General features: G+C 47.9%; 1 protein-coding gene across 1 annotated transcript in view; it reads right to left on the bottom strand.

Annotated features, from left to right (window-relative positions):
• The window catches only part of LMBR1L (limb development membrane protein 1 like), a 147053-nt gene that overhangs the window by 62868 nt on the left and 69300 nt on the right, over positions 1-14885 (bottom strand). The window contains exon 3 of the mRNA XM_082247069.1: positions 10316-10349. Within this exon, the coding sequence (XP_082103195.1) occupies positions 10316-10349 (34 nt within the window). The remainder of the gene's footprint in view (positions 1-10315; positions 10350-14885) is intronic.

The raw sequence follows: 14885 nt of genomic DNA on the forward strand, positions 1-14885 counted from the left end.
AGCGTGACGTTCATGGTGCTGGCATTCGATAGGCTGAGGGATAGCGGCTTTAGGAATTACTCGTGCCTGGTGCTAAAAGGTGAATGGGCTCTTAGGCGCCAGGAGGCAATTTCTAGTCGCAAATGCGACCTGGCGCCTGGGATGTCGAGGCCTGGTTTAAAGTATTCTGAAAGGACATTCTGCTTTAGCACAGTTGGAATGTTTTTGTTAAGCACTGACCGAATTTACTTCTTGCCTGGAGTTATCGCCAAATCATCAAAAGGATAACAATTCAAATTGTAAGTGATAAAAGGTCATTAACATCACACAGCACTGAATGTGAATATTCAGATGGCAGGCAGATGCTTGATACTCCATGCTAATACATTTCTTCATCTTAGCTTTGCTTCTGCAAAAGAAATCCTACAAAAGATGCCTTGCCAACAGACAAAAGTTCTCCCTCAAGTATAGCTTTGAGGGAGACAGTGTTTATAGGCCATGCAAACATGCATTTTTTAGGTTTTGGCTAGGAAGGGGAAGGGTTGGAACTGCAGATCTTTTAACCTCCCTGTAACGGATCAACTGGCACCCCGACTGGGTACCTCAGTTGACGGATGCTCCCAGTGCTTCCCGAGGGCTCCAAGCACTCGACCAGAAATCATAACCACCGCAAACCCCACGGACCACCGCAGCTTGGTTGGGGTCTCGCCATCTCCTACCCACCCTGGACCTACGAAAAGGCTCCAGGTTCCAGTATGCGAGTGAAGCAGGAACAAGCTCTTACAAGACTTAGTGATTATTCAAGGGAGCATTAAGAACATAATCTCTTGTAGCAGATTCCCCCAATAAAAGACAGGACCCTAGATTGAGGGTGAAGTAGAACTCAAGGTTTAATGTAAAGATCAACCGATTATCAGCAACACCGATATATCGGTGGCCGATATGCACTTTACCCGATATATCGGAATCGGCCTTTGGATTTACTGATATTTAGGGAAAGTGCATGTACCGGGGTGATGCCTGCAGCTAGAGGCATCACCCCGGTACCGGTGTCCATAGCCGACGGTCGGCTGACTTGTAATGACAACCGATGCGGCTCGCCCCGGGTCTCCCGTCCCATCCTACCTGCACCGCCGCCATCTGACCGGGTCTCCATTTTTTTTAATTCAGTGCCGAGTACCCAGAAGTGATGTCATGACATGACATCACTTCCGGGTACTGGCGGCACCGAATTTAAAATAAAAAAAAAAAAAAAAAAAAAAAGTACAGCATTTCTAAAAACAGCCAAACTTGGCGTATTGAATGCTTTTAAGCGCAGAGAAGGGGTTTGGGGTCTTTAAGACCCCCGGATCCCTCCACCCCAGTACCTGTAGACAAAAATAAATAAATGTCCAAAAATTTTGGCCGATACCGATAGCCGATGACCAAAATATCGGTATTGGCTTAAAAAAAAAAAACGATGTCGGTCAATCACTAGTTCAATGGTACAGCTGCTCTTTTATACAGTTTTCCCCCACAAGGTTACTTCCCAGGTGGACCTTGTGGGGAACAGGACATGAAATTCACAATCCAATAAAAACCGCTTTACACAGTCACTCACATACAGGGTACACAATCTCTCCCCTCTTCCTGATTACATTATCATATGCAGATGAAATTGTATACAGAAATAGAATTATCCTGAATTATCTAGCCATCTGGACAGAACAATGTGAGGTCATTAACATTTAACAATGAAACCGAAAGACTTAACACAATCCACATCACACCTCAATAGATAGACAATAGGACAAGACTGCCAATGACAGTCTGTCCATCTCCTACATTGAAGTACATGGAATACACATCTACGTATTGCTATGATTATTTAGGAGTCACAGACTTCATGGCAACAGGCTATAGGTCTCACAATGTAAAGTGGGATTAAATCATATTTCTTGAGAGATATTGTTGATAAATATTACTCTCCCATTTTAAGTTATCCAAACCATTTTCTCAGTGTCCAATAAGTATGTCTTTAACTCCCAGTGAAGGGGAGTACCGTCACACTCCCATAATGCCTTTTAGCTTCTATAATGCTCCCCAATCTCCCATAGTGGCCCTAGGCCCTAACGCCTCCATAACTTCCCCAAGTGCCACCCTGCCACCAAGAGTGCGTTCCCACCTTTACCTGCCGATTACTCAGCATATAACCAATTCTGTCTGTCTTTAGACTTCCGATCAAGTATAAAATGAAGGCAATCAGAAAGGTGTGACTTAAATAGAGCAGTTGACCATGTCTAATGTTTTGAAGAAAGTTAGAGACTTCAATTTAATAATGTTGGCCTATTTTCCTTTTCCCAAGACATTTCTTGCTTTTGACACATTAAATCTAAATTTAAAATACTAAATTTCCCAGGGCCCCGACTACATATTTAACTAGATTACCAGAACAGCATTCTAATAGTTGTGCTATTCTTTCCCCAAACGAAAACTGCAACCGCATCTGTCCCAGTTTTTGATATCAGAAATTTTAACAGCAGATCCTCTCTCTATGCTTTAAAAGGGACACCAAAAAATATTCTTATTCTCCAAAAAGAATCCATACACATTCTATTTGTGTAGAAGAACTTTGGCCTTTTATAAAATATGATGGTAGATCTTCCTAGAAGTAATTTCCTCGCTTTTGACAGCGTAGGAATCACTGACTCGGATAAACCTCTATCATTCACCGCCTGGCATTAAACAGCCAAGCTGTCAAAGCCAGCGACTGTAAAGCAGGATGGAAGATTGGTCCTTGGGACAGCAGATCCTCCCTGAAAGGAAGTTTCAAGGCACATAGGCGACCAGCCACACCACATTGGCGTACCAAGCCCGGCAAGGCCAGACCATAGCCACTAAGATGACCAGAATCCTTTATGCCTGGATTATGCGTAGAAGTCTTGGCAGAAGCTTGAGGAGTAAATATGATACTGACCCCCACAAGCGCATCTGTGAGGTCCGCCAGAGGATCCCGTGATTTAGCTAAAAACCTCTGCACCTTTCTGTTGAGCCGAGACACGAACAGATCCATCTCGGGGAAGGCCCACTGGAGACACGACTGATGAAACCCCTCCGGATGAAGTGACCACTACCCTTGGGCCAACGCCTGCCTGCCAACTAAAAGTAATCCGCCTTACAGTTTTCCACCCCTAGAATGTTAACAGTGGAGAGGGCTGGAACAAACCGTTCTGCCCACCTTAGATTGCCAGCTACCTCCGGAGCCGCCAGGACACTTCTTGTGCTCCCCTAGTGATTGACATAAGCCATTGTCATGGCATTGTCCGATTTAATGCGCACTGGGCATCCCTGAAGACGATCTGTCCAATGGTCCAGACACAGTCTGAACGCTCGGAGTTCCAAGACATTGGAAAGGGAATCTGGACACTACCGGAGTGGAATGTTTGCCTAGGACGGCTCCTCAGCCGGACAGGCTAGCATCTGTGGTGACCCCTGTCCAATACAAGAGGAAGAAAGTATTTGCCCAGACGAAACAACGGAGAACAAAGCCACTATATCAGGGACTCCTTCGTTCCCAGACTCAGCCAGATCTGATTGTCCAGAGGCTGCTGAGTCATGTCCCATGTGGCCAGCATCTCCCTTTGCTGGGGACCTCATATGGAACTGTGCAAACGGAACTGCCTCGAAGGTCGACATCATCAGGCCCAGCAACTGCATGCAAGTCCAGAGGAATGCCTATCTGCTGGACAGCAGGAGACGAATTGCAGCCTTCAATTTCTGGAGTTTGCCCAGAGGAAGGCGCACTCTGGCTAAGGCAGAGTCCAGAGTCAGACCCAGATAGTCCAGCTTTATGGACGAAACCAGAGCAGACTTCTGAAAATTCAGAATCCAGCCAAACTCCCACAGTGATCCCCCGTTGGCATAACAAAGCTAGCGCCGGTGCGAACACTTTTGCGAAGACCAGAGGCGGGACCAAAGGTTATACGCCACAAACTTGTAATGCTCCTCTCCCACCGGCACATATCGGAATGTGAAGGTAAGCCTCCTTGATGTTGAGAGGCAAGAAAATCCTCCTGACGCAGGGATGCCACCACCGTGCAAACGGACTCCATTCTGAACTTCTGCACCCGCACAAAGCAGTTCAGCGCCTTGAGGTCCAGGATTGGACGCACCTTATCTTCCTTCCGGGGACTGTAAACAGGTTTGAGTAAAAACCCTGAAAAGGTTCCGAAGTCAGAACGGGACAATCACCCCTTGAAGCAACAGGTCTTGTACTGCCCCAAACAGACCCTGTAAGCAGTCTGAAGCCAAAGGACCACTGCTGAAACGGAGGGCCGAGAAACTAGTGGAGCCGCATCCAAAGAGGCATTACAGATAGACTGCAGCCCCTGGACCAGGATACTCTGCACGGCACGCGTGGCAATCAGGAAGTAAAAAAGATCCAGGAATCAGCATCAGGGGATGAGGGGCTCCCACCGTCATGGCCGCCACTATGTTGAATAACAAACCACCGCTAAATGGCTGCCGAACTACACAATCATGGCTGCCGTGCATACAAACACAGGCTACAACAAAAGGGCAGCACCACAAGGCTTCCAGGAACCCAGGAGGGATCCCTAGGCCTTAAGGACAGACCGAGGCAGGATGGGGGCCCTTGTAGGAGGCTCCCACCAGCTGATCATCCGGTCGCACATCCCCCCTCACCAGCCAGAATGGCGCCCTGCCCCCACCCCAGGAGGTGGACCAGACCACCCAAATAGCCCCAGCATGAGTGGAGGGGGTAGGATGGAGGAAAGATAAAAGGGGGTGCCTAACGGGAAGGAGGGGAACCCGGGGGTCCGACTGTTCTAAAGAGGGGTCCATGTCCACCCCAAAACTCTGAAGGGGGAGGGGCGACGACAGCTACTCGCCATACCAGGAAACGGGTTGGCACAGCCCCAGACAGAACCCCTCTCCATCGAAATAGGGGGGGGCTGTCAGCCAGGAGGAACGCTGGGACTCGGGCCGAGACCCGGTTGTATGCGACCTCACGAGGCATTTAACTAGCAGGCTAGTGGGGCTATGAAGCAGCTGACCTAGCGCGGAGCTGAGGTCTGCGGTGCGCTTGTTGGCCAGACTGAGGTGACCACTGAATCTAGATTATCCCGCCCGTCGCCCAGACCGGCAGTTAATTGTAGATCTCAGAGGAAAAAATCCAGGAGAACAAATTTCTATCTAAAAAGAAAAAAATTTGCCAAGACCAGAGATCCCAACAAGGGACTAGGTCCTTACTCCTGGCAGGAAAAAAAAAGTACCTATAACAGGGAGAGGGAGTATACCCCCTGGGACTGCCCATAGGCGTAGCCGGATTCTTTCTGCCTAGTGCCCTACTCCGGTAAGGGGGGGGGGGGGGCAGTATAACCAATGGTTATGAAGATCCGGAGCGGTGTCCGTCAATGGACGAACGAACGAGAATTATCAGTACAGGGCCAATCAGCACTGTCCAGACAGAGTCAGGGGTCCTGCAGCCTCACAGGACAATCAGGGGAGACTGAAAACTCATCCTACAAGCTTTAACCAGACACTCTTAGAAGTCATAAGACTGCTCCAACTGCTGATGAGAAAAGGTATTTAGCAGTTTATATTTACTAAAACTATTGTATTTCCATGTTCTGCGTACTGTTGGAGACCAGATATAGTGAAGGTTTTAAACGGGTATGATTGTCCTGTATAAAACACAAAACCCATTCAGAAAGATAGCCAAACTAAATGTTAAAGAGAACAGCTAACTCATGCATTTAACAATCCACCAGTGCACAAATGATGTGATCCAACACGTGTAGTTACAAGACAAACAATGATCAGCACATTCCACATAATTGGTATGCTCAGATACTCACACTGCAATGGCAAAGAACAGGACACTACTCAGGGTCTGTGACACATACGGACATAGACTTTAGGCAGTGACAGAACAATACAATGCATTAACAGTCTGTAGTAATCTCCAAAAAGTTTTTTCCTGTTCATTTTGGGGACGCATATAGCTATTAATTCAACATAGCTCACAACTATAGCACTGCCACTAAACCCATTTATCAAGCACTGATTTTAGATAACCGGCACATATTATTGATATAAAAGGAATCTAAAATTTTCATTCTGGTGGAGTACCCCTTTTAAAGTCCCACTAATGAATTCAGGTTCATTTTAGTTTCATTGTACAAAGATTAGCAGACAAAGGATGCGATCACATTTCAAAGAGAACGCAAACTCTCAAGAGGCATGATGTAAAGTGGAAAAGTTTCCTGCTTGAGAGATCAAGACACAGTAACAGGATGAGAGACTGTCATGGATCACAGAAGACAAGAGCTCTGAAGACACACTCAATCCATGTAACCTAGTCTACTTTACTATCTCCAGGTACTTGGGAAAGACGACTCCTCAACCAACGCAAAAAAGAAGAAAAAAACCCACACAGCCTGCCAACTCAGCCACATCACTGTCTTGATTTTGCAAATAAATGATGAATTGCAAATAAATTAAGTATACTATAGAAGAACACTAGTAAAAAACATACGATGCCATAGGATAGCATTCTGTTCACTGCTGTAGTGTAGCAGTTAAATGAAGCTTTAAAAAATGCCACAGTAGCAAGTGTAAAGTCTAAAACCGTAGCCATGTGCTCATATTATATTCCTAGGACAGCGTGGCAGAGCAAAGGCCAGGCACATAGGAAAGCATCAACAAGTATGATAAGGCAGCTCTTATCGAAGCAATGTCCAGCCATTACTCATAGAAACTGTACTCACAAGGTACACAGTCCAGTGACAGCTAAAGCAAAATCTTAGATCAGCTAAAAAATAGTGTTAGGTTAAACAGATGTAAGCACACAAAGTAAGCAAAAATACTACTGCTGTTAAATATACTAACTCAGTTTATCAGACCCCTGACCAGAATTGGGGACCCCCTCCAGATCTCAGCAACATAAGAGGCATAGATAGCATTGTTAAAGCGGAGTTCCACCCTGGAATTTTTTTTTTTTTTTTTTAAAAATACCCCCAGGACAGTCAGGGCTAGTGCATTCCACAATGGCTAGCCCCTGATCTGTCCCGGGTTGCACTTACCTGTTAGGACAAATACTTACCTTGAAAACGTCTTGTCCAGCGCTGCCATGTAAGATGTGGGCAGCTTGAAGCCAGCGAGATCCTCTTCGGGGTCCTCTTCCGCCTTCTTCGGTCCCATGATGCCCTGCACCGGCCCCAACGTCACTTCCGGGTCGCGCGCGTCATCCCTCCACAGCTTCTGGGCATGCCCAGAAGCTGTTTAGAAGGGGATGACGCGCGCCCCGGAACTGACGTCGGGGCCGGTGCAGGCGCAATGATTCCTGGGAGCTATGACGTTCAGCTCCCAGGAATCATTGCAGAGCCAGGAAGTGACGACGGGCCGAGGAAGGAGGAAGAAGAAGTAAGGCAAGTAAAAAAAAAAAAAAAAATGCGATTATCCATTTCTTTTTCAGGTGACCCGGAGCGAGAAGATGGAGGTAAGTATAAAATGAGGGTGGAACTCCACTTTAATGAGACTTGGAAGCCAGAGCTGGCTACCAATTGGAGAACAATGGGAGATGGTCAGTCCAGAAATCTCCCATATAGTGACTGCATACAGTCTGGCAAAAAACTTCACACCCAGAGCCTTCACTTTTTCCATTCAAAGTTGTTGAGTCGGATGGTACTGACAATTTTGAGCAGCACTTACGAGATACAGAGTATGCCACTGGTTCTTGTGAGGCATTTTAATGGTGCCTGCTACTCCTATGCAGGGGACGAGTCGGGGCATATAAAAGTTTTTTTGCAATGAAGAAACCCTTATTCTTTAATAAAAATTGGTCACAAACTCAAGCAGTTCAAACTAGAATATGATGAAGTATTGTGTTCAGTGAAGACTTCATACTAAAGTACACAGATACAGTGCATTCAGAAAGTATTCACAACGCTTCACTTTTTCAACATTTTGTTATGTTTCAGCCTTATTCCAAAATGGATTAAATTCATTATTTTCCTCAAAATTCTACAAATACCCCATAATGACAACGTGAAAGAAGTTTTTTGAAGTCTTTGCAAATTAATTAAAAATAAAATGAACAAAAATCATATGTGCAGTACCTTGCAAAAGTATTCACCCCCTTGAATTTGTACCTATTTTGTTACATTGCAGCCTTAAATTCAATGTTTTGTTTGTTATCTGAATTTTATGTGATGGATCAGAACACAATAGTCTACGTTGGTGAAGTGAAATGAGAAAAATATACATAAAACAATTTTTTTTTAGAAATAGAAAACAGAAAATTGGCATGTGCGTATGTATTCACCCCCTTTGTTATGAAGCCCATAAATAACTCTTTTTTTGAAAGGCCCCAGTGGCTGCAACACCTAAGCAAGAGGCACCACTAACCAAACCCTGCAAGAAAAAACACCTAAGCAAGAACATGGAACAGCAGCAAATCTGCCAAGAGATGGCCACCCACCAAAACTCACAGACCGGCCAAGGAGGGCATCAGAGAGGCAGCACAGAGACCGAAGGTAACCCTGGAGGAGCTGCAGAGTTCCACAGCAGAGACTGGAGTATCTGTACATGGGACGACAATTAGCCATACGCTCCATAGGAGTTGGACTTTATGACAGAGTGGCCAGAAGAAAGCCATTACTTTTAGCAAAAAACAAAATGAGTTTGCGTCAAGGCATGTGGGAGACTCCCAAAATGTATGGAGAAGGTGCTCTACTCTGATGAGACAAAAATTTTACTTTTCGGCCATCAAAGAAAACGCTATATCTGGGGCAAACCCAACACATCACCCAAAGAACACCACCCCCACAGTGAAACATGTTGGTAGCAGCATCATGCTATGGGGATGTTTTTCAGCAGTCGGGAAAGGGAAACTGGTCGGAGTTGAGGTGAAAGACGGATGGTGCTAAATACAGGGATATTCTTGCGCAAAACCTGTATCACTCTGTGCGTTAATTGAGGCTAGGGCGGAGGTTCACCTTCCAGCAGGACAATGACCCCAAACGCACTGCTAAAGCAACGCCTGAATGGTTTAAGGGGAAACATGTAAATGTGTTTGAATGGCCTAGTCAAAGCCCAGACTGCAATCCAATAGAAAATATGTGGTCAGACTTAAAGATTGCTGTTCACAAGCGTAAACCATCCAATTTGAAGGAGCTGGAGCAGTTTTGAAAGGAGGAATGGGAACAAATCCCAGTGGTAAGATGTGGCAAGCTCATAGAGACTTATCTAAAGTGACTTGGAGCTGTGATTGCCGCATAAGATGTCAAACTTCCTTCATTCATGTTGTCATTATGGAGTTTTGTTTGTAGAATTAAGGAAAATAATGAATTTAATCCATTTTGGAATACGGCTGTAAGGCTGTAGCATAAAAAAAAAAAAAAAAAAATGTGGAAAAAGTAAAGCGCTGTGAATACTTTCCGAATATATTGTAGATAAATTCAACAGATGTAGTCGAGTTTCACACTGCTCCACCCTAAAAATCCCCTACAGATGAGCACCCATCACATTAAAAGAGCAAAAAGGGAGGCTCAGGAGGTAGGGAACGTTTGGAAGAGAAGGTGAGATTTCCATATTGATTCACCCAGATCTCTTTTGGACTACCACTCTCAAACTAATCCACCCCCCCCCCCCCCCATAGCCTTCACCCCTACTGAATCCATGGGGGTTCTTCTCCTTGCAGGCTCATGCCAAATTTTATTTTGACACGACTGCCTTCACAGCTGTGTTATCCATTCCCAGAGATCTGTGAATGAAGGGACTGCAAGTCCCATCTTCCACTGTGGCAGAGGGACATGTAGTTCTCAATGGAGGACTCCATCACACTAGGAAATCCATCAATACTTTCTCCAGCCCAAATTATGTACCTTGGTAAAACCTTACTGAAGTTCTAGCCCCTTTCCCACTCTTTTCAAGTCGTAAAAAAAAAAAAAAATATGTTTTAAAAAATGACTGGACTTGCACTTTTACATGTGAAGCACAAATGATTATTGTGATAAGTACGTTGTGCAATATAACACATTTTAGATGCACTAAGGGCTCATATAAAAGTCTCACAATGTTGAAATAAATACGAGTGCAAAACAAGTCATTAATGTATAACTCTGCCAAAATACATACACAAGATAGACACTTAAAAAAAAAAAAAAAAAAGTCAGACGTATATTAAAAGCACATTAAGCAGACCAGCAAATATTTGATCAGAGTTGAAGAATCGCGCTCCTGATGAGTAGATGCTTTAAAGACCTAATAACATTTTTCTGATTTTCACAGCTTGATAAATTTGTTTTCCAAAAAGTCAAAGAAAAGCACTTACGCAATTCGGTTAACAGCTGCATCTTCAAGGTCAACTGCAAGAAGCAAATAAAAAGCAGATTGTCAGACTCCTCATGCAATAAAAGTATACGTTAAGCCAATACACAGTGCATTAAACAGTACAGGTATATCGATCTCAGGAGCTTCTAAACAGTCTAGGAGTTAGTACACCAAAAGGAAATGCCAGTGTCCACTCCCGGCTCATTGTGAGGGCTCTCAAATGCTCAAAGATGTATAGATCTACTGAAGATAGTTTTCCAATCACCCCAATAGAACCAATGAGCTGCTGTTTTGATCCTAGTTTCAGTGCCTAAAACAGCCCTTCTTAAGCTTTTAATATAGAGGAACCCTTGAAATAACCTTTTCAATCTCAGGGAACCCTTGCTAATAAAATAATTTTCTCTTACGTCCTCCGACAGTCGCCGCCTCTTCATATTCGTCACATATGGGGTATTAGACTTTGCTCCGAAGGAGTAGCTAGGCAACAGAATATGTTAACAATAAAGCTTTAACATATCCCACCCTCAAGGGGTGGTCCCCTCAGTCAATACCCTCCTACTTCCTGCAACCATATCTCAGTTTTAATGTCTAGCTTGTCAGGAGTGGCTGGCTCTCTCTGTGCTGGGACTTTTTGTCCCAGACTCTTTCTTCTTTTTGATATTTTGTTTGAGTTTTCTCTCTACCTTTACTTAGCTGTTATTTTTGTCAGCATTAGTTAGTTCTTCGGACGAAGAGGATCATGCGGACTGGGTCTCGGGCTGATCCCCCTGGTCGCAGGTCGTGGGTCAGTGGCTTCCCAGTCTGCCATCGAGCGTTCAGCCAGGTAACGCTCCTGGCACAGTGAACGACCCATCCCTGTTCGGTGCAGGGATGATTGGTGAGGTGGCTACCTCACCGGACGCTGTGCGGTTTCTGAACCGCCATTGTGTGCATCTTGAATTGAGACTCTCCCTGCCTCATGTGCAGCGGCTTGTTCGCCTGTGCGGGTTCCCCACGCCATGTGAGGTAAGTGTATCTATGTGGGGACCTGTCTGTCTGGGGGGGGTCTCAGTCTGGGACTGTGTAACCTGCCTTTAATCACACTGCTTGTCTCCCTATCTCTCGGCTGCATGCTGTGGGCTGCAAGGGGGGGGGGGGGGAGCTGTATGACACTGAGTATGTCAGGCTGGGCAGTGTGAGGAGCTGTGTGCTGTGGGGCATGTTTTTAATGGCATGTTGGGGCATATACAGCGATCGCTGCGGCGATCTAACATGTATCCATATAATGGGATAATATTGTGTGTGATTTTATGCACTGTGGAGCGGCGATTTCGGCGCCAAACGACGCCATTTTACCGGCGCCCGCTCCGGCCGCATGGTTTACATGCACGGCGGCCATTTTCTTGTAGCCTCCATAGGCTTACATAGAGCGCCCTGGCAGCATCACTTTCTCTCTCCTGGAAGCACCGATCGAGGCAGCAGCAGCAGCGGAGTCTCCTCAGGTTTTATCCTTCTATTCCTGTGTTCCATTGCCTGTATTCAGTCTGTATATTCCCTGTGGGGGTCTCATTGTGCCTGAGTGTGGTGCGGTGGGCTGCGCTTGCCGCGCTTGCTGTAAGGGGGCAGTTAACCCTTGGTTGTCTGGCATACAGGGGCAATGGATTCTCAGGAGGGCAAGTTTCCCACAGTATTGGTGGAAAGCCAGGGGACCGCTGTTTCCCCCCCAGGGGGGGATTTAGCCACTATTGTGGCTGGCCTTGCTGCACAGGTGCAAATGCTGGTGGCTGCTCAATCTACTAAACGGCCCAGAGTTGCTCTGTCCACTGATTCTGAGGGTGAAGGTGATGGGGCTGTTCTGGCGGGGACCCCCCTATCGGGGTCCCGCTCCTCTCTTGATCTAGTGGGGTCTGAGGTAGAGGCTGAAGTTGAGGGGGTTGATAATTCTCCCCCTGGCTCGCCTGAAGAGCTTGCAATCATGGATGAGTTGATTGCTTCCATTAAGCAGACGCTACGTTTGCAGGACGAGGTGTGTCCCCCAGCTGCCTTGGCGGCTTATGGGACGCAGAGAAAACGCAGGACGCCGCAGGTTTTTCCCTGCAATGCTGATTTTCAGCGCGCTGTTAAGGACCAATGGCGCGATTTGCGCAAGCCTTTTGCGGTACCAAGTAAATTTAAGCTGCGTTATCCTTTCTCGCCTGCCACTGATGAACGGTGGTGTGTGCCTCCGCCAGTGGATCATGCTATTGCGGTTTTGAACAAAGCCACTGCGATCCCTGCAGAGGGATCCCCTGTTTTCAGTGATGCCACGGATAGGAGACTGGAGTCTCTTGCCCGTCATACTTATTCTGTTACGGGTTCTATGCTTAAGGCTCTGTTTGCTTCTCTCATGGCGGCCCAGGCGATCGCAAGTTGGACGCAGATGCTTAGGCGCGTCCTAGTGGCCGATTCGGCCTCGGCGGCGACCCTGGATATGGTGGATCAGATCCACCAGGGTGTCATGTATCTGTGTGATGCGGACCTGGACCTGATTCCGTTGGCCGCGCGTGTGCACAGCGTGGCGGTGTTGTCTCACCGCCTGGTTTGGTTGAAATGTTGGTCGGTGGACCAATCTTCACGTAAAACCTTAGCCAATCTGCCTTATGATGGGTCTCGCCTTTTTGGGGAGTCCCTGGATGTGTTGATTAAGGGGATTACCGGGGGTAAGAGCACTCTCTTGCCCCATTTCCCCAAGGCTAAGGGGGCTTCTGGGAAGAAGCATGCTCATTTTCGGCCCCCTCAGGGGTCCTTTCGTGCCTTTCGGCCGCACTACAAGGGCAAACCGTTCAAGGGCCAAGGCTCTCAGAAGAAGCCCTGGTCTGGGAAACAGAAGTCCGGTCAATCCGGACCTGCGGCCCATAACAGTTCGGCCTGAAGGGGCGCCCTCACCCAGTTTTGGGGTGGGGGGACGCTTGCTCGGTTTTCTTCAGCCCTGGTTGGCCCGTGTGAGGGACAGATGGGTTCTGGAAATCGTTCGATCTGGTTACAAGATCGAGTTTCTCTCTCGGCCGGAGAGCAGATTTTTTCCCTCAAATCTTCGACTGTCTCCAGAGCGCCTGCGGGATCTGCACCTGGCGGTGCGGGACCTGAGGGCTCAGGGAGTGGTGGTTCCGGTGCCTCATCGGGACAGATTTCGGGGGTTTTATTCCAATCTGTTCACCGTGCCCAGGAAGGAGGGCAAGGTTCGTCCGATTCTGGACTTGAAAGCTCTGAACCGCTCTGTGCGAGTTCGCAAGTTCCGCATGGAATCCCTGCGCTCGGTGGTGGCTGCCCTGGTTCCGGGGGAATTCATGGCCTCCATCGATTTGAAGGATGCGTACCTTCACATCCCCATATTCGAGGGTCATCAGAAGTACCTTCGATTTGCCATTGCGGAGGATCACTACCAGTTTGTGGCGTTGCCCTTTGGGCTCGCCTCGGCTCCGCGGGTCTTCACCAAGGTGCTTGCACCGGTTCTGGCATTATTGAGAGCCCAGGGCATTTCTGTCCTGGGGTATCTGGACGACATTCTGGTTCGGTCTGCGACCAGACAGGGTCTGGAGAAGGACCTGTCTGTCACAATGCAAACTCTGCAGGAGTTCGGTTGGACGATAAATGTTCCAAAGTCGACACTGAGTCCGTCGGTTCGTCTCCCCTATCTGGGAATGATACTGGACTCGGTGCAGGCGAAGGTCTTCCTGCCGGAAGACAAACTCAGGACTCTTCAGGAGGAAGTCAGGTCCCTCAGGGACGTTCCACACTCGTCTCTGCGGACGGGTATGAGATGTCTGGGATTGATGGTCTCGGCCTTCGAGGCGATTCCTTTCGCGCAGTTTCACACGCGGGGTCTCCAAGCGGAGATCCTGTCCAGGTGGGACGGGCGACCTCAATCTCTGGATCTTCAGATCTCGTTGAGTCATCGCACCAGGGAAAACCTTCTGTGGTGGCTCCAGTCCCCGTTGGTGTCCGGGGGCAAGTCGTTTCGTCCGATCTCGTGGACGATAATCACCACGGATGCCAGCCTGTCGGGCTGGGGTGGTGTTCTGGGCGTTCTGTCCGCCCAGGGGACCTGGTCGGAGGGGGAGTCTTCCCTTCCGATCAACATTCTGGAATTGCGTGCGATAAGGCTCTGTCTTCATCGCTGGACGGACCGGCTGCAGGGCTGCCCGGTTCGGGTGCAGACGGACAATGCCACGGCGGTGGCCTACATCAACCACCAAGGGGGCACCAGGAGTGCCCGAGCGGCTCGAGAAGTGGCCGACATTCTGTCTTGGGCCGAGACTCATGTCCCAGCGATAACGGCGGTTCACATTCCGGGAGTGGAGAACTGGCAGGCGGACTATCTGAGTCGCCAGACCCTGGATCAGGGGGAATGGTCTCTCCACCCGGCTGTCTTCCAGATGTTGTGCGCGAAGTGGGGTCTTCCAGATGTGGACCTGTTCGCGTCTCGCCTCAACTACAAGGTGGAGAGGTTCGTGGCAAGGACGCGCGACCCTCGGGCAGACGCGTCGGACGCGTTAGTGGCCCCGTGGCATCAGTACAGGCTGAAGTACGCGTTTCCACCGATTCAGTTGCTG

This window comes from Pelophylax lessonae (assembly GCF_965119305.1).
Source record: "Pelophylax lessonae genome assembly, chromosome: 2".
In the NCBI taxonomy this organism is placed as follows: Eukaryota; Metazoa; Chordata; class Amphibia; order Anura; family Ranidae; genus Pelophylax; species Pelophylax lessonae.